Source organism: Panthera leo, chromosome C1 (genome assembly GCF_018350215.1).
Source record: "Panthera leo isolate Ple1 chromosome C1, P.leo_Ple1_pat1.1, whole genome shotgun sequence".
Taxonomy (NCBI): domain Eukaryota; kingdom Metazoa; phylum Chordata; class Mammalia; order Carnivora; family Felidae; genus Panthera; species Panthera leo.
The window spans coordinates 217,508,061-217,533,414 of NC_056686.1; the positions used below are offsets into that span (position 1 = coordinate 217,508,061).

General features: G+C 47.1%; 1 protein-coding gene across 5 annotated transcripts in view; it reads left to right on the forward strand.

The window, feature by feature from the left end:
* Positions 1-25,354, forward strand: part of UBE2F (ubiquitin conjugating enzyme E2 F (putative)) — a 53,387-nt gene that overhangs the window by 16,735 nt on the left and 11,298 nt on the right. For all 5 annotated transcript variants that reach the window (XM_042950723.1, XM_042950719.1, XM_042950722.1 and 2 more), the window contains 3 exons: positions 2,781-2,846; positions 17,694-17,761; positions 23,891-23,961. In XM_042950723.1, coding sequence (XP_042806657.1) covers positions 2,781-2,846; positions 17,694-17,761; positions 23,891-23,961 — 205 coding nt within the window. The remainder of the gene's footprint in view (positions 1-2,780; positions 2,847-17,693; positions 17,762-23,890; positions 23,962-25,354) is intronic.

Sequence of the window (25,354 nt, forward strand, 5' to 3'; positions counted from 1 at the left end):
CCCGTAGAGAAGGATTGCTTCAGCTTTATCTAAAATTTTGGTTTAAAAACAAACTGGCTCAGTCGGTAGAGCATGTGACTCTTGAGGTCAGGGTCGTGAGTTCAAGCCCCACGTTGGACCTGGAACTTACTTTAAAAAAATTACAAAAACTGTGTAATTGGCTCTCAAGCCAGAATTTTAATTACTACCTTAGGTCTGAAAAAGGTATCTTGCTAACCTTGATGGCCCAGGTATCAGATAAAAAAAAGTATGTGCTCTCTGCCTCTTTTCTCACTTTCTCCCTTCCCTCTGCCCCGTCAGAGTCAGGGAAGTCTAAGTTCGTTTGTACAAGTAAGCCATGCTTTCCAAAAGTACAGATCTCATCACAGAGCAAACAAGGAGCCACCGGAGAATAAATCCTTAGTATCTCTCTAAAGTGTTAACGAAGGAAAAGAAAATAACTTGCCATGTGAGAGTGCTGCTTGTACACATCGCATCGAGAACTAGTTTGGAGCTCTGTGCAGGCAAGTTTATAGAGGTCTCTCTGTTGGCGAAACCACACGTTCCCTCTCAGATAGAAGCATGAACGTGCTAGCCTGTGCCTGCAGGCAGAGGAAAGGCTAGGGTCCCGGGTTTCCATACAGCCCTTGCATTGAACTAAAATGAAAACCTGACTTCTCACTTTTTGTGGTCGTTGTTAGGCCTTTTTTGAGTTTTAAGATGTTTGGTTCTTTCCGTAGTTTTACTGTTTTTTAATCTACCTGGTAACTTATTTATTATTGGTGGGCCAATTTGTTCTAGAAGGATGGGTTTCTACATCTATGCCTTTACCAAAATGAAGGAGAATGCCAGGTATTAAAAACAAATGAATGATGCCAACTTCAGCTGATCCGTGAACATTTTCTAAGCCCTTGTCGTACATTTTTGTTACATACATCTCACTGGAAAGATAGCATTTATCATTTCAAGTTAAGATTAGGAAGAATGGGGTACCTGGGGTGGTTCAGTCGGTTGGGCGTCTGACATCAGCTCATAGTTTGTAGGTTTGAGCCCCACGTCAGGCTCTGTGCTGACAGCTCAGAGCCTGGAGTCTGCTTCGGTTTCTGTGTCTCTCTCTCAGTCTGCCCCTCCCCCACTCATGCTATCTCTCTCTCTCTCTCTCTCTCTCTCTCTCTCAAAAATGAATAAACATTAAAAATTTTTTAAAAAGAAAGATTAGGAAGAATGAAGCATATTCCAGTTATTCCATGGGCAGTTCACACATGTGGTTTGGACACGTGGCTCCCAGTTTGTTTATAAAATAAGGAATGTGACGGTGTAATCTCTAAGACCCCTTCTTGCTCTTGTAGACTAAGTTACCTTTCACTCTACAATGATTTTCTCAGAGATTGATAAAGGAAGAAACCCTGCTAACAGTTTTGTATGGTTTTTACGCATCACACCAGCCTGTTTCTGAAGTCATGAGGTGAGGTGTGGTATAAGGAGAAGAGCCATGAACTAGTCTTTAATTTGGGAACTAAACCTTTTGTTGATAACCTGCGTGATTCCGGGCTGGTTGCCGAACCTCTCTGGACCTTTGTATCGTCTCATGCTGGAGGATATTGGACGAGATGATCTCTAAGGGCCATTTCCAAGTCAAAATTGAGGTTGTCCTGTTTTCGGTGAAATTTCATACCATTAGAAAACCAGGCAAAACGTTTGCAGTGAGACTTGTAAGAAATAAAGTCAGCTGGCGATCCAAGGAGTTCAGTGCAGTATTTTCTGAGTTTATAAAGTATAGACAGTTTCTCCATATTCCTTCCCAGCATAGTGGGTGTTTATTCCTTGTGTGCTTACTGTTCTTCTATACCCTTTGTTTGAAGGAACAGATGTAGGATGTGGCCAACTTGTATCTGCACCACTAGCCATTCCCTCTTCTCCTATGGGAACTCCTTGTCCCGGTTGACCACACCCCTTCCGGTGTGGTACAGGGGGCATAGGGCACTGCCATCTGAGCAGAGCATCCCTTCATCCACAAAGCAGGCTGAGCTACTACTTGGGTTGGGAAACTTTTTTTTTTTTTCTTGATGCCAGGTAAACTGGGTGCTAGCTAACTTCATGGACACCTTTTTTTTTTTTTTTTTTTTTTTTTTGTAAATGTTTATTTTTGAGAGAGGGAGAGACAGAATGAGGAGGGGAAGGACAGAGAGAAAGGGAGACACAGAATCTGAACCAGGTTCCGGGCTCCAAGTTGTCAGCACAGAGCCCGACGCGGGGCTTGAACTCACAAATCGTGAGATCATAACCTGAGCCAAAGTCGGATGCTTAACGGACTGAGCCAGCCACCCAGGTGCCCCTCAAGGACACCTTTTGAGCTTCCATTTACTGTGATGGGTCTGAATAAGTGTGGTGGTGGTTGAACAGCCCAGAAGTTTGGCCTGCGTTTTTCTGGTTTTGCCATGTTTAGTTAGCCTTACCCACACGTATTAATCTCCTTGAAGTGTGGTGTTCTCTTTTCAAACTAAAGTAGCATTATTCTTAAAGTTAATGGAAAGATCTCAGTTTTTAGTGATCATTAAAAGATTGAAAGCGGCCATCTCAGTTTGGAATTAAAGAGGGCGGGACCGTAAGGAGGGACACCCATGGCAAAGTCACCGGCTTGCAGTGTTAGCAATAGTGGCACAGTTAGTGACACTCCAAGAGCGAGGAGGGGTCTACAGACTCTTCCAGCACCTTAAACGCCACGCGTGTTTCAAGGTCAGCCTCTGTGTAGGGGCTGCCCCCGGCTGTCAGACCTTCCTGATGTGCTGTTTCTTTTGCAGGTACGTGTAAAGTGCATTTTCCTGATCCAAACAAGCTCCACTGCTTTCAGCTAACTGTGACCCCAGGTAATGTTCTTCCACACTTAAGTGTTACAGTGATTTGCAAACAGCAAAGTTTGAAGGCTGCCCAGATCTATAATATTTGGCTTGATGTGTCCTCTGACTTCTTGAAAGTTAAGACAGTAATGACTTCATGCCGCACGAAGAGCAGATACGTGCCTTGTAGTCAAATGAAGCAGGATAAAGGGAGTCTGTGGCATTCAGCGGGAACTCCAGAAGTGAAGTACGGACTGACGGCCGGAGCGCAGGCCACAGAGGCAGTTGGTGCGCCGTGGAGACTGTGAGCTTTGAAATCCTGGTCGGCGCTCCTGTGTCGTGGCTGTGTGATCAGGGTTCGGGTTGCTTAATCACCTCTCTGCCCCAGCCCGCCCAGCTAGAAAGTGAGCATCAAGGAGGACCTCTCTCACGGGACAGTTACGAGGGTTGAGTGGAAATAGACAGTGGCTGTGAAGCGCTCCAGCCCAGGGTCTGGCTCAGGGGAGGGAGCAGATTACCGGCTGTCTGTGTTAGGGCTGATAAGAGTCTAAGCTCCAGGTGCTCCAGGATGGTAACGTACTCCTCCTTGGTCAGGCTGCGCAGGAGGAAGGAGGACTCTTTGTGTCCTCATTGCCGTGCGGCTCTAAGCATCGCAGATTCCGACCCGGCACAGCCCGCCAGTGCTGACGTCGGGCAACGGGTGCTGTGCTGTGACCAGTCGGTGCTCCTGTGGGGTGGGTGGGGAAGGGAGCGTTGTGGAGGAAATGGAAGGTGTTCTTTTATTTAGGGGATGGAAAGGGAGTGAGAAACCGAGAATGATGCGTCACTAGCCAATTAGAAAGTCGGAGAAAATACAGAATTTCAGTGGGCGATAATGACCCTACAAATAAGACCTGGCAGTTATCTCCCTGCAGGTAGGATGGATTATTTTCTGTTGAAGATGTTTTATAATAATGGGAAACCTCATTTTCAAAACGTGCTTGAAAACTTAAAAATTCGTTTAATCCCTTTGGTGGTTCTACAAACATCGCTGGACATGTACGTAAACTCTATCTGATACCATTTCCTCTAAGAAAGCACCAGGGGTGATAACCCGAGCACAGGCTTCTACATGCCTGACATTGAGAGATAACCGGAGCTCAGGACTTGAAACTAGGAAACGATGACAATTAGAACCACTCTGGCTGCCTTCATAAAGCACATACTGCACATTGTGCTGTTTTCAGCAAGGGCTGTTGACTCAAGGTCACCATTCCGGAAGTCATTTGCTATCATTGTTAAGTAATGCAGTGTTTTCAGAAATTCTTCTGGGGATGAAGATCGGTTCTGTGTACTGGTCTCAGACGTGTGTTTGTCATAAAAACGTTTTCTCGCCTCTGCCTTTCTCGGGCATTTTCAGCGGTTGGCAGGCATTCCGTTGCTCTGCGCGCCACCGAGGCGTGGGCTCTGTGGTCTTCCCCAGCCGCTCAGAGACCTTTGTTGACTTTGTCGGGCTTGTCATCATCTGACACGAGTGGGTTTGTGTCAAGTCCAGCCTCTGAATAAGAGTTTCTCTTTTTTTCTTTGTCTTTTTTTAACTGCATTTTTTTAATGGAATCACATGGATGTTATGATTATCGAGATTGTGTACGTGGCACCATCTTTGATGTTCTTACTGTTCTCGAAAGTGGAGCGCAGTTACAGTTGTTACGGTTCAGTCTTCACCTTTCCATCAGATTCAAGAGTAACTTGCGTTTTGATGCCTGTAACTACTTAGTACCTTAGCATTTCTATTTGTAATAAGTGCACATCAGGGACACGATTGTTGCACTGAGCTGTCTGCTCAGCATGCCCTTCAGATGCTGTCTGTGTGCCCTTATTTTGTGGTGTTAGTGAGTCCGAAAGCTGCTGTGGTTCCTGCCCTTTGTTATTAAGAAACATGGCAGAGGGGCGCCTGGGTGGCTCAGTCGGTTGAGCGTCCGACTTCAGCTCAGGTCACGATCCTGCGGTCCGTGAGTTCGGGCTCTGGGCTGATGGCTCAGAGCCTGGAGCCTGCTTCCGATTCTGTGTCTCCCTCTCTCTCTGCCCCTCCCCCGTTCATGCTCTGTCTCTCTCTGTCTGAAAAATAAATAAATGTTAAAAAAATTAAAAAAAAAAAAGAAACATGGCAGAGATCTGTCAACCCTAAAAATGTGTCTAACATCATGGTTTTAAAACAGCTTCTTGGAGTCATGCTCCTCTTAGTATTGGGAAGAAATTGTGTAACTATGCCTGAGTGAGAAAGTTTTAACCGTGTATGAAGCACATGGTCTTGAACTCTCCTCATTGGCAGCCAGTAGTCTGAAAACGCAATAAGGTAGAGAGTCTGGATATTTCGGTGGTCAGGGTGGGAGAACTGCATCTGCGTTTGAAGCCCAAAGCTCTTTTTTATCTGGCTCCTGGCAAGAAAGTTCTGTTCATACTAGGTAACATGTTCGTAGTTTTGTTTTTCGAACATCCCTCGTGCTTGGGAGTAAATGTACTCTTCTGAGGAAAGACGGAAATGTATTTTGGTGGTAGAGGAAAACTGAATTTAAGGGGGAGAAAGGTCTCCGTCAACTCACAAAATAAGAAAAAATACTAGTAAGTGAGATGAGACGAAAGAAAGCAAGCGCTAAAGACTTGCCGAAAGGCTCCCTGGAGTCTTCTGTGAAGTTGGAGGCACAGTTTGAAAAACTGGGTCAGGCCGTAGTTGCCCCACTGACTTGCACGGGTCCCCTCAGCCTGCCTGCTCCGCTGTGACGTGCAGCTTTTAGGCAGAGGGGAACATGGACTTAAATAACAATTTTTTTAAGTTTAGTTTTTACTTTTTTTTTTTTTAAGTTTATTTATTTATTTTGAGAGAGAGAGCTCGGGAGGGACAGAGACAGAGAGAGAGAACCCAAAGCAGGCTTCATTGTCCGCGCAGAACCCGATGTGGGGCTCGAACTCACGAACTATGGGATCATGACCTGAGCCAAAACCAAGAGTCGGACACTTAAACTAACCGACTGAGCCACCCAGGCGCCCCAGTTTTTACTGTATAAAGAAATTTTACTGAGGTATAAAATGACGAACAATAAGATGTACTAATTTGGACTGTTCAGCTTTACTAAGTTTTGAAAAAATGTATATACCTGTCTAACCACAAGCCCGGTAAAGATACTTGTAGTATTTCCACAATTCTCTTCTGCCCCTGGCTACCCATCCGAAGTTCCTTTCTGGTTTCTGTTACCGTAAATGACTTTTGCCAGTTCTTGAATTTCATATAAATGGAATCTTATGTGTGCACTCAACTTTTTAAGAATGTATTTTCCGAAGGAGTTGCACTGCTGTGTACTGACCAGCAATGACTGAGAAGTTCCACTTGTTCTACATACTTATCAGTATTTGAGTATGAATAGTATCTCATTGTGGTGTCAATTTGCATTTCCCCAGTGCTGGCATTTTGATTGAGATGGATCAGTTTTGCACGCAGTGGCAGCATAGCAGTGTTGAGTCTTCCCGAGCAGGAGCAGAGTCGTGTAAATCTGCTTTACTTTCTCTCAGCAGTGTTTGGTAGTTTTCGGTGTACAGGCCTTGCAAATACTTTGTTAAATATAATACCAAGTATTTCGTGTTTTTTAAGCTGTTATAAGTGGAATTTTTTAAACTTTTTTTTTTTAAATACAATACCAAGTATTTCATGTTTTTTAAGCTTTTGTAAATGGTATTTTTAAAATTTCCATTTTACTTGTTACTAATTATATGAAAATACAATTGATTTTTTAACATGTTGATCCTGTGTCCTGTTATCTCGCTAAATTCACCTATTAAATTCCAGTAGCTTCTTAATATATTCTTAGGATTTTTACATCCATGATCATTGCATCTGTGAGAAGGACATTTTTACTTCTCTTTTTACGAGCGTGTATGCCTTCAATTTCTTTTTCTTATTGCACTGGCTATAGCCTCCAGTACAGTGTTGAAAGAGGTAGTGAGAGCATATGTCTTTGCCCTGTTCCTGATCCTAAGGGAAAGTGCTCATTATTCATTGAATATGATTTTATCTTTTATCAGGTTAAAGAGTTCCCTTTTTTTCCTGTCTGCTGAGAGTTTTTATCATGTGTGTTGAATTCTTTCTAATGCTTTTTCTGCATCATTTGAGATGATCATATGATTTTTTCCTTTATTTTGTAAATATAGTAAATTCCACTTACTGATTTTTGAATGTTAAACCAACGTTATATTCCTGTGGTAAATGCCACTTGGTTGTTGTATGTTATCTGTTTTTTGTTTTTTACATTGCTGGATTAAATTTGTTAATATTTTGATACAGAATTTTATGTCAATATTCATGAGGAATGTTGGTTTGCAGTTTTCTTTTGTGATTTTTTTTTTTTTTTTTTGGTCTGGTTTTGGCATCAGCAATGCTAGCCTAGTAGAATAACTGAAGAAGTGTTCCCTCTTGTTTTCTGAGAGCTTGCATAGGATTGGTATTATTTATTCCTTAAATATTTGACAGAATTCCACATTTAAGTTGTCTGGACTTAAGAGTTTTCTTTCTGGAAAGTTTTTACTTATGAATCCAAAAATAGACACAGGGTTATTCATCTACTGTGTTTGTTAAGTCAGCTTTAGTGATTTTTTTCCTTCTAAGGAATTTGTCTTTTTCACCTAAAGAATTATTGATCTAAAAGTTGTTCAGAATATTCTTTTACTCTACTGTTGTATGTAAGATCTGTACTGATGTCCCCTTTTTCATTCCTGATATTGGTAATTTCGGTCTTCTTTTTTTTTCTTGATCATGTTAGCTTGAGGTTTATCCAGTTGATCTTTGCAAAGAACTCATTTTTGTTTTTCTCAGTTATTTGTCCGTTTCATTGATTTCTGCTCTTATCTTTATTATTTCCTTCCTTTTATAGTGAGTTTAATTTGCTTTTCTTTTTCTGCCTAAGGTGGAAACTTAGATCGTTGATTAAAAAAATTTTTTACGCAATATTGGTTGAGGTGTAGGTTACATTGTTAACATATTTTTGAATGTCAGCCATGTTGTTATTAATCAGTATTGTATCTTTTTTTGATGAGTTGTATTTTATCCTGTGAGTGTATACCAGTTTATCTGTTCACCAGTTGATAAGCCTTTGTGTTGTTTCCACTTTGGACCTATTATGCGTGAAGCTGCTGTCAAACCTTCTCATGTAGGTCTTTGCCAGCATGTTTTTATTCCCCCTGGTGACGGAATTACTGGGTTGTGCTCAGAGTAAATTTACTTTATTAGACACTGCTATCTTGTTTTCCAAAGTGTAAGTACTGTTTTTCAGTCCTGCTAGCAGTGAATGAGAATTCCAGTTCCCCCACAGTCTTGCGGACATCTTGGCAGTCTTTTCAATTTCAGCCATTATCGTGGGTGTGTGTCTCCTTGTGACCTTTATTTGCATCCTTTCCTGTGTTTGTTTGCTGTTTGTGTATCTTCTTTGTTGAAGTGTCTATTCAAATATTTTTCCCATTTATAAATTGGGTTGCTTGTCCTCTTACCGAGTTGTAAGGTTTATATAACTGAATATAAGTTCTTTATTAAATATGTGGGGGGTTTTAACATAATAACATTTTTTTTATTAGTGTTACATATATATAAATTCTGATCAGGGAATTCTATAGCTGCATTGTAAATCTTGTGTATTACTGTGTATGTTCACCTAAATTTGTTTCTAAATGTATTAATTGTTAGCTTCGTGTTTACTTAATTTGAACATTTAATTTATAAATACACCCTAATTGGTACATGACAATAAAAGTGTAGCTTACATTAAGTCATAAAATTTTAACTGATTTATCTGTTAGCCGTATTAATGTCTGGTTAGTGGTGCATTCTTAGCTTTGTTTCAGAACTTTGGACTTAGAAAAGTTTCTAAATGTGAAATAAAGTAAGATCCCAATTTCTGAAAAAAGAAATATGTTTGGTTAGCCTGAAAGATGGGTTTGTTTCCACTCGTGAACATTTTGGAACATTTCAGCAATCATGGAGATTTAAACATATATGGACATAGAGCACAACACGATGCAGGCCTTGGCTTGACCTGCTCTGCAGTCCTTATAGAACTTTAGGTGGTGGTCACAGCTACTACGTCAAGGTTTCAGACCCGGAGCATGTACTCCCTGGTTCTCTCTAGTTGGATTTTTAATTTTAATATGGAGATAACCATTATGAGGGACAGATTGGAAGAGGAACAGACTTTTTCCTGGCGAAGTCTTTTCTTTGCAATAACCCTAGAAATACAGGTGGCAGTTCTTCTCTTTACATGTAAGAGAAATGTGATGTGAGCTCTTAAGACTGTCAATTTTCTGTCCTAGCATCAGCTAATCTTTGTTAGGAGAACATTCGCTGCTCTTTTCTTGGCTCCTTCCAAGAGCTCTGTTGACATGATGCTTCCTTGCGTACCATCACACTGAGTAAGTGACTTGTCTGATAAAACTCTGTTCTTATAGTAGCTTATGCCCCTGCCTTTCACATGACTCCGAGGCACATTTCTGTCCTGGGACGCTCAAGTTCCCTGGAGTGACTGTGAAGTTAAATATCTGATTTCCCGTTTTTAAAACTGCTCATTACCATGCTTAAAACCTATTGTGATGGTCAGTAGTAAAAACATATATAATGTGTGTAAAGCTGTTTAGATGTTGAACTTTTTGGCATTGTAAAAATTGCCAGCACACTTGGTTTCCTGACCCACCGCTTAGTGCCTTTTATGTGGCATAGGCTTTTTCTTTATCTTTTGCAGAAATCATGTTTAGTGAGGTCTAATTGACGGACAGTTCACTGTTCTGGGGTGTTCCCTGCATTTTGACAGTGTGTCACCGTCAGTATAATCGAGATAGAGAATGTTTCCGTCACCTCAAAAAGGTCCCCCAGCCTCTGGCGGACATCGTTCCTGCTGTTGTGCCTTTTCCAGAATGCCATGTAAATGGACCAAAACAGCATGGAGCATTTTGTCTGTGGCTGTTCTCATTTAGCACAGTGCTTTCGAGATGCATCCATTTGGTTGTGTGTATTATCATTTCCATTGGCCATCACTGAATTTGAAGATGGGGCAAGAGCCACCAGAAAGGAACGCAGCAGCCCTGCCCGCTGGCTGATCGTAGCCCCACGCTGCCTGTTTTGGACTTCTGATCTACCGAAGATGGTAAATTTGTGTTGTTTAAGCCACTGAGCTCGTGGTGATGAATCCTAGTAACAATTCTGACCAGTACAAATAGCTGTGCTTTCTGTGTCCTAGAGATCGAAGAAATACAAATATATGGTGGTTTTTTTTTTTTTCAAGTATTTTTTAGCTTTACGTTTCACAGTTTGGTCTGTGACTTAGTTCTTTTTTTATGTGGGGCAAGAGGAGGATCTGGTTTCCCCTCCCCCCGCCATCCCTCCAGAGTGAAGGGGGAAGTGCTCCCTTCTGCTTCCTGGGACTGTGGATGAAGAGTTAGTATCAGTTCTGCACTCAGTGGTAGAATCTGCCAGGGAAGCTACCTAGCTCTGGAAGGTTGTGTTTTGTTTTTGTGGTAACATTTTAAGGATGAATACACTTTCTCTAGTAGATAGAGTAATTGGTGTCTTAAGGGTGTCCACATTTTCAAGTTCAGTGGTATAATGTTGTTCTTAATATCTTGTCCTATAAAGTTCTGTCAAGTCTCCTTTAACTCCTATTAGTGAAAGTGTGTTTTCTTTTTTTCCTGATTAGGCTAGCTGGAGGATTATTGATTTTATCAGTCTCTGCAAAGAACCAGCTTTTGGGTTTATTGATTTTCCTCTACTATCTTTTGTTGTCTGATCCTATCTTTATTACCTTCCTTCAGCTTGTTTTCAGCTTAATTTGGCTTTTTTTCCCCCAGTTCTTCAGGTGGAGGCTTAGACAGATAGTAGGATATTTCCATTTCCCTACCCAGCCTTCCTTTTACAGTTGTCCTGTCTCCTTTATGTACCCTGTGACCCAGCCTTACATATCCTGTTTTCTTTTATCTGTTTCCCAGCGTAGTCACCGCTCCTTCCTTAGGTCTGAATTTCCATCTGTTACTTTTCCTTCTGCCTGAAGAACATCCTGGATGTTCAGGATTTGTATGTAGTACAGCCCCCCGGTGACGAGTTCATTATTGTAGAGACCTCATTCTGCTGCCTCCTGACTTGTATTCTTTCTTATAAGTAGTCAGTGCTCATTCTTTGTTCCGCTTTATGTGTGCATTTTAGTCTCTGGTTGCTTTTAAGACCGTCTCTTTATCACGTTTTTAGCAGTCTGTCTGTGATGTTCTTTGATGTGATTATTGACCTTACCTGGGCTTACTGAGCTTTCTGGATCTGTAGCTTTGGTTTTTGTCAAACTCACAAATAATTTGACCAACATTTCTTTAAATATTTTTTCTATAACTCCTGCCTGGGGCCCCAATGGTCTATATTAATATCTCTTACATATATATTACCTCCACACGTAAATTAGCCTCCATCGGGTCCCAGGGTGCTCACTTTTCTTTAGCAGCTGACTTAAGTGTTTTCTGCAGCTCCCGCGTGGCTCCCGACCCCATGTCACTGCCAAGTACCCGCCCACCTCCCCGGCTCGGCCCCACAGCGGGCTCGTGGCAGTCCTGGCTGCGGCTCTGTGCCCAGTCCGCCCTCCTCGTGGACACTGCCTCTTTGTCTTCCCCGCCCCCACCTGCCCTCAGATCCCAGGGAGACAGCCTGGCCGGAAATGGCTCTGCCACCCGCTAGCTGTGGGGCTATGGCCAGGACAGTTTCTTCCTGCACGGGCCTCAGTTTCTTCTCCGAAGGGGTGATGATGTGCCTGTCCCACTGCAGTGGTGGAGACAGGGTGAGCGAACAGGTGCATGAGCCCAGGTGACCGTGTGCGGTGCGTGCTCCGTGTGTCGGTGTGCTTAGGGTTGTGGTTGTCATCCCGATTTTGAGGGTGTACCTAAAGGCACATCCCCCAAGCCTCCCCTGAACAGTCCAGCCCACAGCAGCCTCCCCTGAGATGAGCCGGCTTCACGCGCGCTGCGTCTCACGGTCCGACCGCGGGTGTGTCTTCAGGTACTTCCGCGTTGGCCTGGGCACGCTGGGTGCCATCCCAGGCGTGAGGCAGATCCCGCCCTGGGCCACTGTTCGCGCGGCCCTCCGGCTCACAGTGCCTTTTACGTATTTGAAGGGCTGTGAAAAAGCCAACAAAACAGGATATGCGACAGAGACCTGTGTCCCAAGGCCTGAAGCGTACTTACCGTCTGGCTTTTTACAGAAGGAGTTTGCCGACCCCAGTCTACAAGCTCATCTTGGCAAGGACGCTGTTTTTGCTGACTTTTAAGTTTGAAATTTACATAATTTCCAGGGTGTTGTAAATATTGACATTTAAAGATAAAAGTATTATATTGCTCTTTAAAGTGTTTCCAGTAGAATCTAAATAGCATGGATACGCCCACCATCATGCCTTTTTGTAGAAATATGAACAAGCTCTAGTTCAGTGGTTGGAAAATGCTCGTTGCTGCCTTTTCTCCTCTCACTCATAGTTTTCTTCCACTCGTCCTATAGGATTGTATCCTAATGTGAACATTTTTCTGCCAAGTACTTTGTCACCTTGTCCTACTACTCTGTAAATACACGCGCGCGCACTCACACACATCTATATGTATGTGTCTAAGTTATTTAAAAAGTTTTTCTAACCGGAAGACTCTTCGGTCTCAAGCATTTTGTTCTGAACAGTTGTTAGTCATTTCTGGGGAAATCTCAGATCGACGTGTCCGAGGTTGAACTTGGTGCGGTGATGGCCCTTGCGGCCTGTTTATCTTCCCGATGGCAACTCTGCCCTTTGCGTTGCGGGGTCAGAGACCTTAGCTCTTCTTTTTTTTTTTTTTTTTTTTTTTTTTTTTTTTTTTTTAAATTTTTTTTTTTTCAACGTTTTTTATTTATTTTTGGGACAGAGAGAGACAGAGCATGAACGGGGGAGGGGCAGAGAGAGAGGGAGACACAGAATCTGAAACAGGCTCCAGGCTCCGAGCCATCAGCCCAGAGCCTGACGCGGGGCTCGAACTCACAGACCGCGAGATCGTGACCTGGCTGAAGTCGGACGCTTAACCGACTGCGCCACCCAGGCGCCCCACCTTAGCTCTTCTTTAACCCCTCTCTTTGCCACTCCCCACCCTCATCTGTCAGCAGATCCTGGTGGTGTTCCCGTCGGAATCTTCCCAAGGTCCTAACCAGCATGATCTCTCACCGGGGTTGTTGTAACAGGTCGCCTCCACAGGGCCTGCAGCCCAGCCCTCCTCTGCTCAGACCCCTCTCCGGGCTCCCCGCCTGGCTCTGCATAAAAGCCAGCACTCTTACTGTGGTCTCCTTGGCCTCCGCTCCTCCTCTCCCCTGCCTCGCCTCTGGCTGCTGGAGTGCTCTCTGAACGTACCCGCTGTTTTCGTGGGCCTGGAGTGTTCTTCACCCCGATGGCCTCCGTTTTCAGGCCTTTGCTCTCTCCGACCACCCTGTGTAAAAGTTCAACTCCTCCCTTGGCTCCTTCACCTTCTTCCGCCAGAACGTGCGCTGGTACTGGGGGGGAAGGTCTCTTGCTGATGTGTCACCAGGGCCCAGAACAAGGTCTGGCACATCATGAGCTCTCATCAGATATTTGCTGAATGAATGACTTTAAACAGGATGTTGTAAGCTTTGATGGTTATTAAACATAAAATAGCGTTTCATCTGAAACGGATCTGAGAATGATGGAGTTACCGTTAGCATTTTTCTCTGATTTGGTTGATGAGTTTGTAAATGACTGTTCCTTTATGCTACAGAGAAGGAGTGCCAGTTTTCTTCCTTCATTTTCTTTTTATAGATGTAGACACTGAAGACTGCCTGATGAGAGAGGCATGGAAGGTGTTTTGTCACAGCTATGACATTCCATCCTTGGACTTCAGAATCGTATATTTTCTTGATCTTGCTGCTGACTGTTAGATCAGGTTCCTCCCTCCATTTTGTTGAAAGCAGAGAATTGGAACCCATCTGACTTGGAAAAGACTTTCTGAACACAGACATCAGAGCCCCTTAGCATCACAGTTTCTGAGGCGTTCATAAAGGCCACTTTCCCAAGACCTGTCAGCTGACCATTAATCATACCTGTCTTCACTTGGAAGCATCTTGTTTTATCTGAGATTCTCAGGAAGAGTTGAGAACTTTGAGATATTATTGGTTTTGTCGTACCCTTACCGATGTAAAAACTTAATGCTTTGTACTTCCTCCAAAGCTGGAGGCTGCAGGTTTAGCTCATTCAATGAATAAGAAATATCTCTCCAATGCTTTAGTAGGCAGAGCCAGTTCTGATTGTCAGCTCAGTCAGCAGTCAGACTCACTCTCTCTTGGGAGAAGTGTTACTTATTTCTAGGATGTGCCATCCGCCGCCTCACTTCCGAGTTTAATTGCTGGCCGGCCGTTAGGTGAGGCTTGGACCCAGTCACCTGGGCAGAAGAAGGTGCCATATGCCTGTGGCTTATTGATTCCCTGTTTGCTTGCTTCTCACAGTGATCATGTGTTCTTTTACAGTCCTCTAGGGATTGAATTCACTAAATGAAAACTTTTTAAATTTGTTGTTTTTATTTATTTTTGAGAGAGAGACAGAGGGTGAGCAGGAGAGGGGCAGAGAGAGAGGGAGACACAGAATCCCAAGCAGGCTCCAGGCTCCGAGCTGTCAGCACAGAGCCCGAAGTGGGGCTCGAAGTCACGAACCGTGAGATCATGACCTGAGCCGAAGTTGGATACCCAACTGACTGAGCCACCCAGGTGCCCCAAAGCCTCTAAGTGAAATTTTAATCCTTGCTGCCATCAGACTCCACAAGATGTCTGAATTCAAGACATTCCAATATGAACTGGGATGTCTTCTTTATAACACCATACTTTGCCCTTAACAGAACTGGGTGTCAGATGGGGAAAGCACAACCCTGCCACGTGCCTCCATTTGCTGTGACCTTTGTCCACTGGGATGTTTGTGCCTTGGGGCAGTGCATCATGGTAAGAAGAGAGCTGAGAAGCCAACCTTCTGCTTCTAGTGGGGACAGCTATGAGAAGGGAGAGGGAAGGAGTGGCCGGTGGGAGTCTGACCTCGTGAGACTGTCAGGCAGCTTTCTTTTAGGGAATGCACCCGGACACTGGCCACCTAGAAGTGGATTCTCCTGGAGTTGTTTGTGCCCACATACCCCTCGGCCAGTCTCCTCCCAGGAATACCCCTAACCTGGCTGAAAGTCAGTGGCATACGGTTCCTCTCCTTGTAACCCTGAGGGGCGGGGATAGGCTGGCCCGGTGAGCTGGATGCCAGGAACTTTCCTGCTGTGTTTCACTGTTGTACTTGAACTGTTGTCCCAGTTATCTGAGAAGCAGGAGGTTTTCAGTCGCGGCAGCCTCACACAGTGACGCAGTGGGCCGTCCCAGACTTGGATGTGGCACACGCTGGGTTACGGACGCTGTACACGAACCCTGTGCCTGCTGGTCCAGAGCTGCGCGGCCTTTCTCAGTCTCCACCCTGCAAGGCGCCAGCTTGGGAGCCGGACCCGCGAGGTGGGTCAGCAAGAAGTCTTCACTGGGGCCTTCGCTGAGAAAATCACAGGAAATAAGAGATGCTCTTAAGTGTGTTTCCTCTCCGTACAGTCTGCTTGCTCCCCAGCTGCTTTTTAAGTAGGACATGGCGTTTCTAGGCAAATTCAATAAATAAATAGAGTGGCTCGGGTCCCAAAGCTGTGTATGTCCTTAGACGAGGAGACAAGGAGTGCTGCCTCAGCAGCAGATCATTCTCCTGACACAGACAAAAACTAGAACTCTCCGCTTCCTGTCTGTCTTCAACCAGTTCAGAGATGATAAATTGTAGTAATTATTAAATGAGAGCTTGGCTAGGACAGAGGAGTATGGTAAAATCGAACCCGCATTAGACCAAATCACAGTTTCTCTGGAACTGGTTGGCAGCCTTGTTGAAACTACATGATCGTGAAGTGGAAGGCCAACTAGAGAAAAACCACAGTGCGGCAGGATGCGGTGACTGGAGCACAGCCCGGAGGAGCGAGAACAGGCGAGAGCAGACGCGGCGCTGCACCGGGAGCTGGGGCGACAGCACGCACAGCGCCCGCCGCACCGCGTGCAGAGCCCAGCGCCAGATCCCCCTGCCGCGGGGGCGCCCGGTGACACAGGAGCCTCGCAGCCGCAGAGCCCCTGGTGGGCGTGGCTGTGCTCTCATGACTTCAGACCTGCGATGCCCTTGTTTGCAGAGTTCTTGTATCTGGAGGGAAAATTTTTCCCCCAAAACAGTCTTTTCTAAAGACTCTCGGTGCTGTCAGTCACTGATCCAGGGGTGCCAGTGAGGGCTAGAAATAGCCGTATCAGATGAGTGGGGAAGGGTAGAATAATCTAGGCCGCATGATGGTCGAGGCCAGCAGTGAGGAAGAACATGCTGCCTCGTTCCCGTGAGTGAGTGGGCTGCGAAGTACATGAAACCGTAAGATCGCTGTGAGAAAGTAGGGAAATCAGATGTTTCTGTCATCTGGGTTGGGAAAGATCTTTGTAAGCACAGGACCAAAGACAAACCACAGAAAGACGGGCTTCAGGGTGAGAAGTAGTTGAACCACAAAATCAGTGATAAACCAGCAGACTAAGAAACACTGTAACAAATACAAAAGGCAGAGGTTGATCTTCCTAAGAGCTTTTCTATATTGGTAGTTAAAAGATGAATACTTCGGTGACAAAAGGACAGTTAAAGAACATCAGTCATTCGGTTCTTGCTTTAAAAATGATCCATAATATGAAATAAATTTCAGCCTCACTGCTTTTCAGATGAATGTAAAACAGAAATACGGTCTTTCTCCTCTGTCACGCTGGCAAAGAATGAAAACATTGGGGTCTGTAAATGTTGACACAGTCTCGGAAAATTGTTGTAGTGATGATTTGTTTGACACTAACAACTCTGTGTTAAATATTTATTTTATGTAAGCAGCTGAGGGAAGCAGTAATATGTAGTATTGTTGATTTGTTCACAGTGATAAATATTTGGGGGAAAGTTGAACTTTCTTATGAAAGATGGTGTTAATTTTGCCAGATTGTGAAGTTCAGAGTAACTGAAAACCCCCGTGCATTTCCGGCTTGGAGCGCAGGCGTGAGCGCCCTCTGCTGGCAGCAGCACGAGTAGCGCCCACAATTCACCCGCAGGCCAGGCTCGGCTCCCCTGGGGTGGGTGGACTCTTAGCAGAGGCAGAGGCGGCTGGCGCAGTTGCGACTGTGCTGTGGGGTCTGTGACCTGGTGCCACCCTGCCTCCACACGTCCTCCTGCATGCCCACCGGTGCCCTCCAGCCCCGTTCCAGGGGGCGCGCTCTGTTCAGAAGGCTGCACCGAGCACTCAGCCAGTCGGCTCGCAAGTGTTGACTGTGCACGCTCACTGGGGCAGGGGCTGTGTGCTTCACTGCCTGTCCCCAGGGCCTGGAGCACCCCTCGGACCTGACACTCTCATGGGGCAGCCAGCCGCAAAGAGATGACCTTGCAGCTTACCCAGGATGGTTAGCTGTCATGAGGTGTGTTTGAACGGGGCACACCGGTGCTGTGATGCGGAGTGGGACGGGGCCGAGGCGAGAACAGGGCTACCCGGGCCGGCTCTGGGCGACTGAGGGATGCCAGCGCCTCCCCTGAGCGCACATGGCCGGCGAGGAGACGGACAGCAGGCAGGGTCGCGGGGAGCCGATTTCAGTTCATCATCAGGGCAGGGGCAGGATTTGGGGACGTAAGGAAGGAATCCTGCAGTCTTGTTTTTTAACTCTTAATTCTCTGTTTTTGCCGTATCCTAACATAGTGTTTGCTTTCTGTTAACCTTTTTTTTTTTTTAATTTAAAGGATTTTTTGTTTTGTTTTGTGTTTTTGATAGATGAGGGTTACTACCAGGGTGGAAAATTTCAGTTTGAAACTGAAGTTCCTGATGCGTACAACATGGTGGTGAGTAGCCTGCGTCTGAGCCGTTGTTTCCCCTTCGCGTGGCTGGGTGGCCGTCCCGGGGCCCAGCACACCCCCACTGCATCGGGTTCCCCCAGTCCTGGGACTGAGTACAAAATGGCCAATATTTGTGGTTGGTGTTACTCGTCAGCAGGATGTAGAGCCTCGGGAGGGAGATTCCTTTCTCAACAAGTACTTGTGACTACTGTGTGCCAGGCGGCCTGCACTGGGACCTCCGCTCTGCCTAGGCTGGCACCTTCCCTGGGAGCGGCCTTGTGTGGTTCATGTAAATCCTATCTGTTACATTCTAGCACTGAAGAGGCAGGCATTTTATTTAAAACCGTGGTTCTGTTTACGGTATGGCACCAAAACCCTCGAAGTGTAGAAAACATGTACTTAAAAATTTTAGAAAAGAAGAATGCCTTATAGGTTTAAACCATAATTTATACCCATAGCTACACATTAATCTCTCAAAGACCCACCCTAGGTAATATTCACACCAAATACTGTCACATTCTATCTTTATCAGTTAGGAAGGTGAGACAAAGTACAAAGTTACCATAGCATGAGAAAAGCAGTGAGTAGCAGACAACAGAGCTGTCGAGCAGGGACAGGAAACTAATTTACGTGAATTCAGAGAAGGAAAGGAGAGGGTCATTTTGGGAAAGTGGTCGGGCCATTTGAGCTTTAAGGAGAAACAGGATTGGACTTGTCCCGACTTGGGTTGGCCCATAACCAGGGGAGGGTGGTGTTGAGGTGACGGCGAAATTTCTGGAACTGTGTTAACAGGTACAGAAATGAGAATTAGCAGCCTGCGTGCGGTGGATCGACCAAGTCGACTTGAAGGAAGAATCAGGGTTGGGGAGTAGTGGGGAGGAATGAGAAACTCAGATTTGAGGGTTGTTGAGCATTTTCACTTTGGCCTGAGAAACTAGTGACAGTTGGGAACAACTTCACAATTTTGTATTTATATATATATGTGTGTAAACATCCCCCTGATGCTTCCTAGCCCTCTCTAGGCTTATCAAATAGGAAAGAAAAATCCGCTGGTAAAATTAAGCCCCTTGTTAACCTGAGGCTGCGGATACGGGGGACACCACGTGTCCGGTCACTTTACCTGCAGTGACTCCGTGTTGTCTGAGAAGTGGAGTTAGGCTCCCCTGCCCTGGGCCCTGGGCCCTGGCCCCACCAATGGGGTGCAGTTCAGGGGCTGTCACACTTGTTTGTGTGAAGCCAGACCTTTACCTTTACGGGGCTACGACATTAAAATTTCTTTCTGAACGTAGCTTATGAGGATGGGGTAGAGTTGGCAGTAAGGAAAAAAATTAATTTTGAAGCAAAGACAGGAAAATATGCATTTCAGGTCTTTGTCCACGCATCCATCCAGCTACCTACTGACTTTCCATATTTCCCTAATCACAGACCGAGGAGTCCCTCAGGTGAGATGTGGCTGGAGAGGTTTGGCTTCAGCACAGATGTTTACAATTCCAGGGGCTATTTTGATGTTTTCTGGAAACAGCCAGGCATACGGTACTTAAAATTCCAGACTTTTCAATTATCTGGACGTACTCTAAGGATTCCTCATCCAAAGAATGTTAAATTAAAGGATGGTAAGTTTGTGACAGTCTTTTTGGAGAGGCAGTGAGTGTTTGAGGAGGGGGGTGGCTTGGGGAGGGCCTTAGCATGAGCTGGTAGACTTTTCCAACAAGCCTTGCGGGATCTGAGACCCGCTGTTGCGGGTACGTGAGGCACCACTGAGTAGCAGAGCGTCTCGTTCCCGGTGTCGGAAGAGGGCGGAGCATGAGAAGATGCCAAGGAAGGAACCGAGTTTTGTTGAGAGCTTTCATGTGCCAGGTGCCCCCGCTCTCTTGTGTCCCTCCCCGGGAGTTCCCTGGGGGACATTAATACGCTCATGTTCATGCGTCAGGAAGCTAGGGCCCAGAGGGCTACAGTTGGGAACTTCCCTCGTTAGCTTTGCCAGAATAAACCGTCAGGTGCTGAAGTGGATTCCTGCCCAGAACTGCCTGGCTACCTGGCGTGTGCCCCTCTCGCCAAACCGGGTGGCCACTCTGTAGTGAGAAAATGTCATGTTGTCCTGTCCCTGTGTGACTTCTTCCAGAAACGGAGAGCATGGGACACGGAATAAACAAGATAGAAAACCACTGGGCCTTGAGGACGTGTTTTTTTATGTTAATTAGTGATTTATGATGATTTTACATTTTTATATTTAGTTTCTATCTCCTTTGGGAAATTTCTGAATGACCGGCTGGTTGGATTTCATCAGGAATGAAACCAGTGTCCTCAAGCAAGGGGCACGGAGGGGCCAGCCTCTCTGGGTGGACCCAGGCCCTGCCGCTGTTAGGACCTCTCCCCCCCCCACAGGCCCCTTTGCCTGTCCCACTGCCTCCTCCAGGCTGAGTCGGTACAGTGGTCCCTGGGGCGGGGGGTGGGGGAGGTGACACCGTCCCCGGGAACCCGAGCGTGGCTGATACAGAGGTACTTGTGTTTACTCTTTTTGTATTGATCTTCGCTTCCCTAACTCCTCGGTGTCCCTTTCGGCCACACCGGCGGCTCCCCGAAGCGGGGTCTGGAGCACCTTTCTTTCGCTGTATTTCCAGTGCCCGCCACGTGGCGCGCACTTGTCCCGCGGGGGGCGCGCTCCGCCTATACGAACCTGCGTGCAGGAGATGAAACCAGCGTGCGAAAATGCGTAGGTTACGGGCATTTGGGGCAGAGATTGTGAGAGTAAACTGCGGGACCCGTGCTTCATCTGCATGCGGAGACGGCCAGCCTGGGAGGGCCCCGTGGAGCCACCTCGCTCATTTGTTCTTACGCCTTTATGTTCTTTGTAAGGACTTTGCTAACACCCCTAACACGGCACCCCTAACACGGTAACTTTTTTTATTTTAGCATCATAACAAGATGAACATAGGTTTTCATGTCAATTAACATAGAATTACATCATCATTAGAACACTTCACTACATGCGTCATGGTTTTAAGTCAGTCCTTTATTGCTGGTCGCTGGTTGACCAATTGTTGACAGTACGAATCAGACTTTCTGTAGATAGTAAATATTTCAAGCTTTGTGAACCGTTTTTGGTCTCTACCACGTATTCTTTTTTTCCGTCACAAACTATGTGGGGTTTTTTCAAGGGATCTTTTAAAAATGTAGAAACCATACTTAGGTCCCATGCAGAGACAGGCCCGCCTGCACTCGGTTCACCAGGCTGCGGTTCGCTGCCCCCCTGGCGTGAGCAGCTCTGTCGTGCGTCCCAGACAGCACTTGCTGTACGTCTGCCCCTGCCCGTGGCCTCAGCCGTTAGAGGTAGAATTAAGACCGTGGAGTAATGGATACCGGGTTTGAAGCTCTTCGTCAGCACTATTAAAGCTGCCCCCCCAGAGGTCATGCCGGCAGCCTCCTCACCGTCACTGCCTGGAAATTCCCTTTTTCCTCACAAAGATGGAATGTTTTGATTATTTTCATTTTTGCCATTTTGGGAGGAAATAAACGGTATCTAATTGTCATTTGAGTTTTTGTTTCTTAAATAAGTAGGGTGCTAAATATTTTTTCCTATTTATGAGCTTTTTATGTTCTTTATGAACTGTAATTATGTCCTTAGCCCCTTTTTCCATTGGGATGTTTGTTTTTCTTACAAGAGGTCTTAGCTAGAATTTATATGAAACTTTTTCCCCCAGTTTTCTTGGTTGTACTGTAAGGGTTTTTGTTTTTCCTTTGTGTTTTGATGTTGTTTTGTAAAAGTTTGAGGTTTTTGTGCTTCACCACTGTCCTCAAATCTACTTTTTACAAGTTTTTCTTGTTATGAAATGCTTAAAACAGGCCTTCAGACTCACCAAGGTAACTCATCAGCTTTTTCTTCCAGCGCTCAAAAAAAAAATGTTTTTAACGTTTATTTTTGAGAGACAGAGCGAGCAAGTGCACGCGCGCGTGTGTGTGTGCAAATGGGGGCGGGGCAGAGAGAGAGGGAGACGCAGAGTCCGAAGCAGGCTCCAGGCTCCTAGCCGTCAGCCCAGAGCCCGACGCGGGGCTCGAACCCAGAGACCGTGAGATCGTGACTTGAGCTGAAGTTGGACGCTCAACTGACTGAGCCACCCAGGCGCCCCTCTTCCAGCACTCTTCTAAAGTTCTGTGTCATTTGTGTTCAATGCATCTGGAATACGAGTCTTAAGTGGGGATCCGACTGGGGTTTTCCAGATAGTTTGCCAGATGGATTCTGATGGAAGAATCCCTTTTTCCCCCACTGGTTTGCACTGCAGTAGCGGTCACATGTCAAACTCAGCCTGTGACGGGGCGGGTGGCAATGCCGGGTAGCAGGTGGAGCTGGGTATTTCTTGTCTGTCTTGCCTTAGGGGGGTCGAGGCAGCAATTTGTGTTTGGAAAGCGTGTGTCAGAATCCGGGTCTGGGGTTCTGATATGCTCTCTGTTATGGGGACCGGGGCTCAGAGGACGACCATCGACGGGGACAGGGGAGGTGTCTGTGCTGGCATCTAACTGTGGAGGGTGTAAAGGAACAAAGGGGGGGGCAGTTGCAGTCAGATACTTGGAGATCTAGTGAACACTAGGTGAGGTGACAAGAGTGTCGGGGACTCTCTAGACGGGAGGGAGAGCGGGCCTTCGGGTTCCCTCAGATTCATACAGCCCGGAGTGCCAGCCTGCCCCCCCCCGCCCCCGCCTGCAGGCCTCGCCGGAAACGCACAGCCACAGCATAGTTTCTGTCAAAGGCCTTCCAGTTTACCTGCAGGAAAGCAAATTAGAGCATATTAAGTTGATTGAAACTCACTCTGAACCTAATCCTGTAATCTTTCACCTACATTTGCAGACCTGGATTAAGCCCTTGGGGAGTTTCTTGGTGATGATTTTTCATGTCAGTAGAGAAATTTAGGAGGGTGCTGGAAAGTATGTCTGTTTTGTACAGACAAGACGGTGGAACTCTTCAAAGACTGGAAAAACGCAGGAGAGCCTTTGGGCGGTGAAATACTTTGTAGGTTAGTAACAGATAAACACCTGATTACGGAGAATCAGCGTTGTAACCGCACGTGATACACTGGGAAGACGAGACGTCGCCCCCTGTGACAAAGGGCTCCCACCTGAGTGTCTGTGAGGTGACGTGTCTGTGAGACTTGGCGAGGCGACCCTTGCGTGCCTGACCAGCTCCGTCCCGGGGGGACCTGTCTCACGCACGGGAGTGGACACACGCGCTGGTCGAGCCCAGCCTGTGGGACGGGTGGGAGGCAGCCGGTGAATGCCCAGTCATGGGAACTGGCTCGTGAAATGCTAGTATCTGTGCCACGGCAGGCGAGGAACCCCAAAACCATCTGAAACGGTGAGGGATGCCCGTGAAAAAGTAGAGCGCACACGCCCCCGTGCCTCTGAAGAAAAACGCGTGTGCCGGAACACAGCTCTGCCTAGAAGAGAGGCTCGAGGTGCGGATCCGATGTGAATGGAGATTATTTCTGGGTGGGATCATCACGTATCACAAAAGGAAAGATCTTGCCCTGTGTTTTTGTAGCTTTATCCCTCAAACAGGTCCAGGCTGCTTTACTATGGAGTCACTTTCAAAGAACGGCTTTCCGCAGACACGCCTCCTCATAAGCGAAGTCCGCGTGCCTCATTCCCACATACTCCTTTCCACTCTCTCTCCCTCCCATGAGCGTAAAGCGGACTAAGGCGTGGGTGTGGGACAGTGTACGTGCAGTAGCATCTTCAGAAACTCCTGCACGGGGACCCCGCTACCACCGAAGGAGCGGTGACCGCAGCCACAGCTTAGCACGCAGGGCCCCCGTGTGAACCGGGCCGGTGGCACAGCGTGGGCTCGTCCGCAGCCCCTGCAGGGGGGGCGAGGGGGGGCCGAGGCCCAGCCGCCAGCACCACGCGCCCGCGGGCCCCGGGACTCGTAGAAGCGTTGTGTTCGGGGTGCGGGCAGGCTTTGTCAGGGAGACTGGCACGTGTGGATGCGGCGTGAAGACCACTCCCACGCGGGTGACACGAGCCGGCGTCCAGAGCTGAAGACTGGTTGGCCGCGTAAACAGTGGAACGAGGGCCAGATGGGGTCTGTGGCAGCAGGCATGATTTGGAGAGCCCGTGATCTCTTCCTTTCTCTCTGTGTTGCAGCCTCCCAAAGTGAAATGCCTGACCAGGATCTGGCACCCCAACATCACAGAGACGGGCGACATATGTCTAAGGTGGGTTTCTCTTCTTTCCCGTCTTCTGTGTTTGTGAGCACTGGGCGTTCGGACAGGTTGTCTCCGCTGAGAGAAGATTTTGAGGCTGGGCTAAGATCAGGGAGGTTTGGGAAACCGCCCTCAGGGCTTTGGGCCGCACTCTCCTGACTGGAGGGCCCCCCACCCCCAGCCTGCCTCTGCCTCCAGCCCCACGTCCTCCTGGGCCCTCTGGTGGCCAAGACCGCTGCCGGTCCCGGTGCAGCCTGTCGCCCGCCCAGGATGCTCCCTCTGGGGCTCCTTGCCCTTTCTTCCCCTTCTGAGGTAGCGACAGGCTGCAGTCCCTCCGTGTGGCTGATTTGAGCCAAGAAGGCAACATGTGGTTAGTAAAATCCAGGGGAGGGGGAGGAGTGTAGATGTCCAGTTTAAGAAGACCTGGCCATTTGTACTTAAGATGCCCTCTCTTTACCGAAACAGTCTTGATGTGCATGAGCAGGACGACGTCCCAGAACTTCGTGTCACTTGTGGCCTGTGTATGCCCCTCCCTCCCAGTGGGGGATGATCAGGGATCCGCGATTCCCCACTTCTTAAGGCTCATGTAGAGACCTGGAGAAGGTGTGTGGTTTGTTGTTTGTAAGTAAGTTTAGCACTCGGGCTTTGTCTTGGTGCGTCCTGCCAGTCTCTAGCGGGGGGGTGTCGGTGCAGGGCCTCTGGTGCCAGACCGCCTCACGACGGCGCGGTGTGACTTCAGCAGGTTATGTAACCGTCAGCCATGGCCTGCAGAGGGGGCGTTAGTATTTCCTCTGCTTCCCTCCTGCGATTCAGTCCCCCTTCTCCCTCAACGGTCAGCACCGGCTCCCAGGTCAGCTCGCATGTGGTGACCCCATTCCTGCAGATCAGCCCCCTTTTTTATAGACAGAAACGCATTTTACAAGAGGCTCCCTTTTTCAAATCTGTCCTTTGAGTATCAACACTTCTAAAATCTGACTTCTCCAGCGTTAGGTTGTACATGGTACCCACTCCAGCCTTGTCCCCCGAGGCCGTTGCCGGGGCTCGCTCTCCGGGGGCTCCGCGCACTCTTTCTCTGTCCCGTCCCTTCCTCGGTAGCAATGAAGGCCAGAGCGGGAATTCCTCTCGTCACTTTTGCCATCTTCTGAGAAATCACGCTCTAGCAAAGTATCAGGAGAGCTCAGCAGATGGCCGCCAGCAACAAACTCCAGAAACCTCAGAGGAAAATCATTGATAGATTTGGCCGCATTCAAATTAAGAATACAGAACACAGAAGTGAGAGGGAAAAGGTCAGCTGTGTTACATCCTTCGTATGTCCGTGGTCTTTACCACTCGGTATGAGAAAGGTGGACACGGCCACGAGGAAAAACGAGCACCAGCTACAAGCAGTGACTCGTACGAGAGTCAC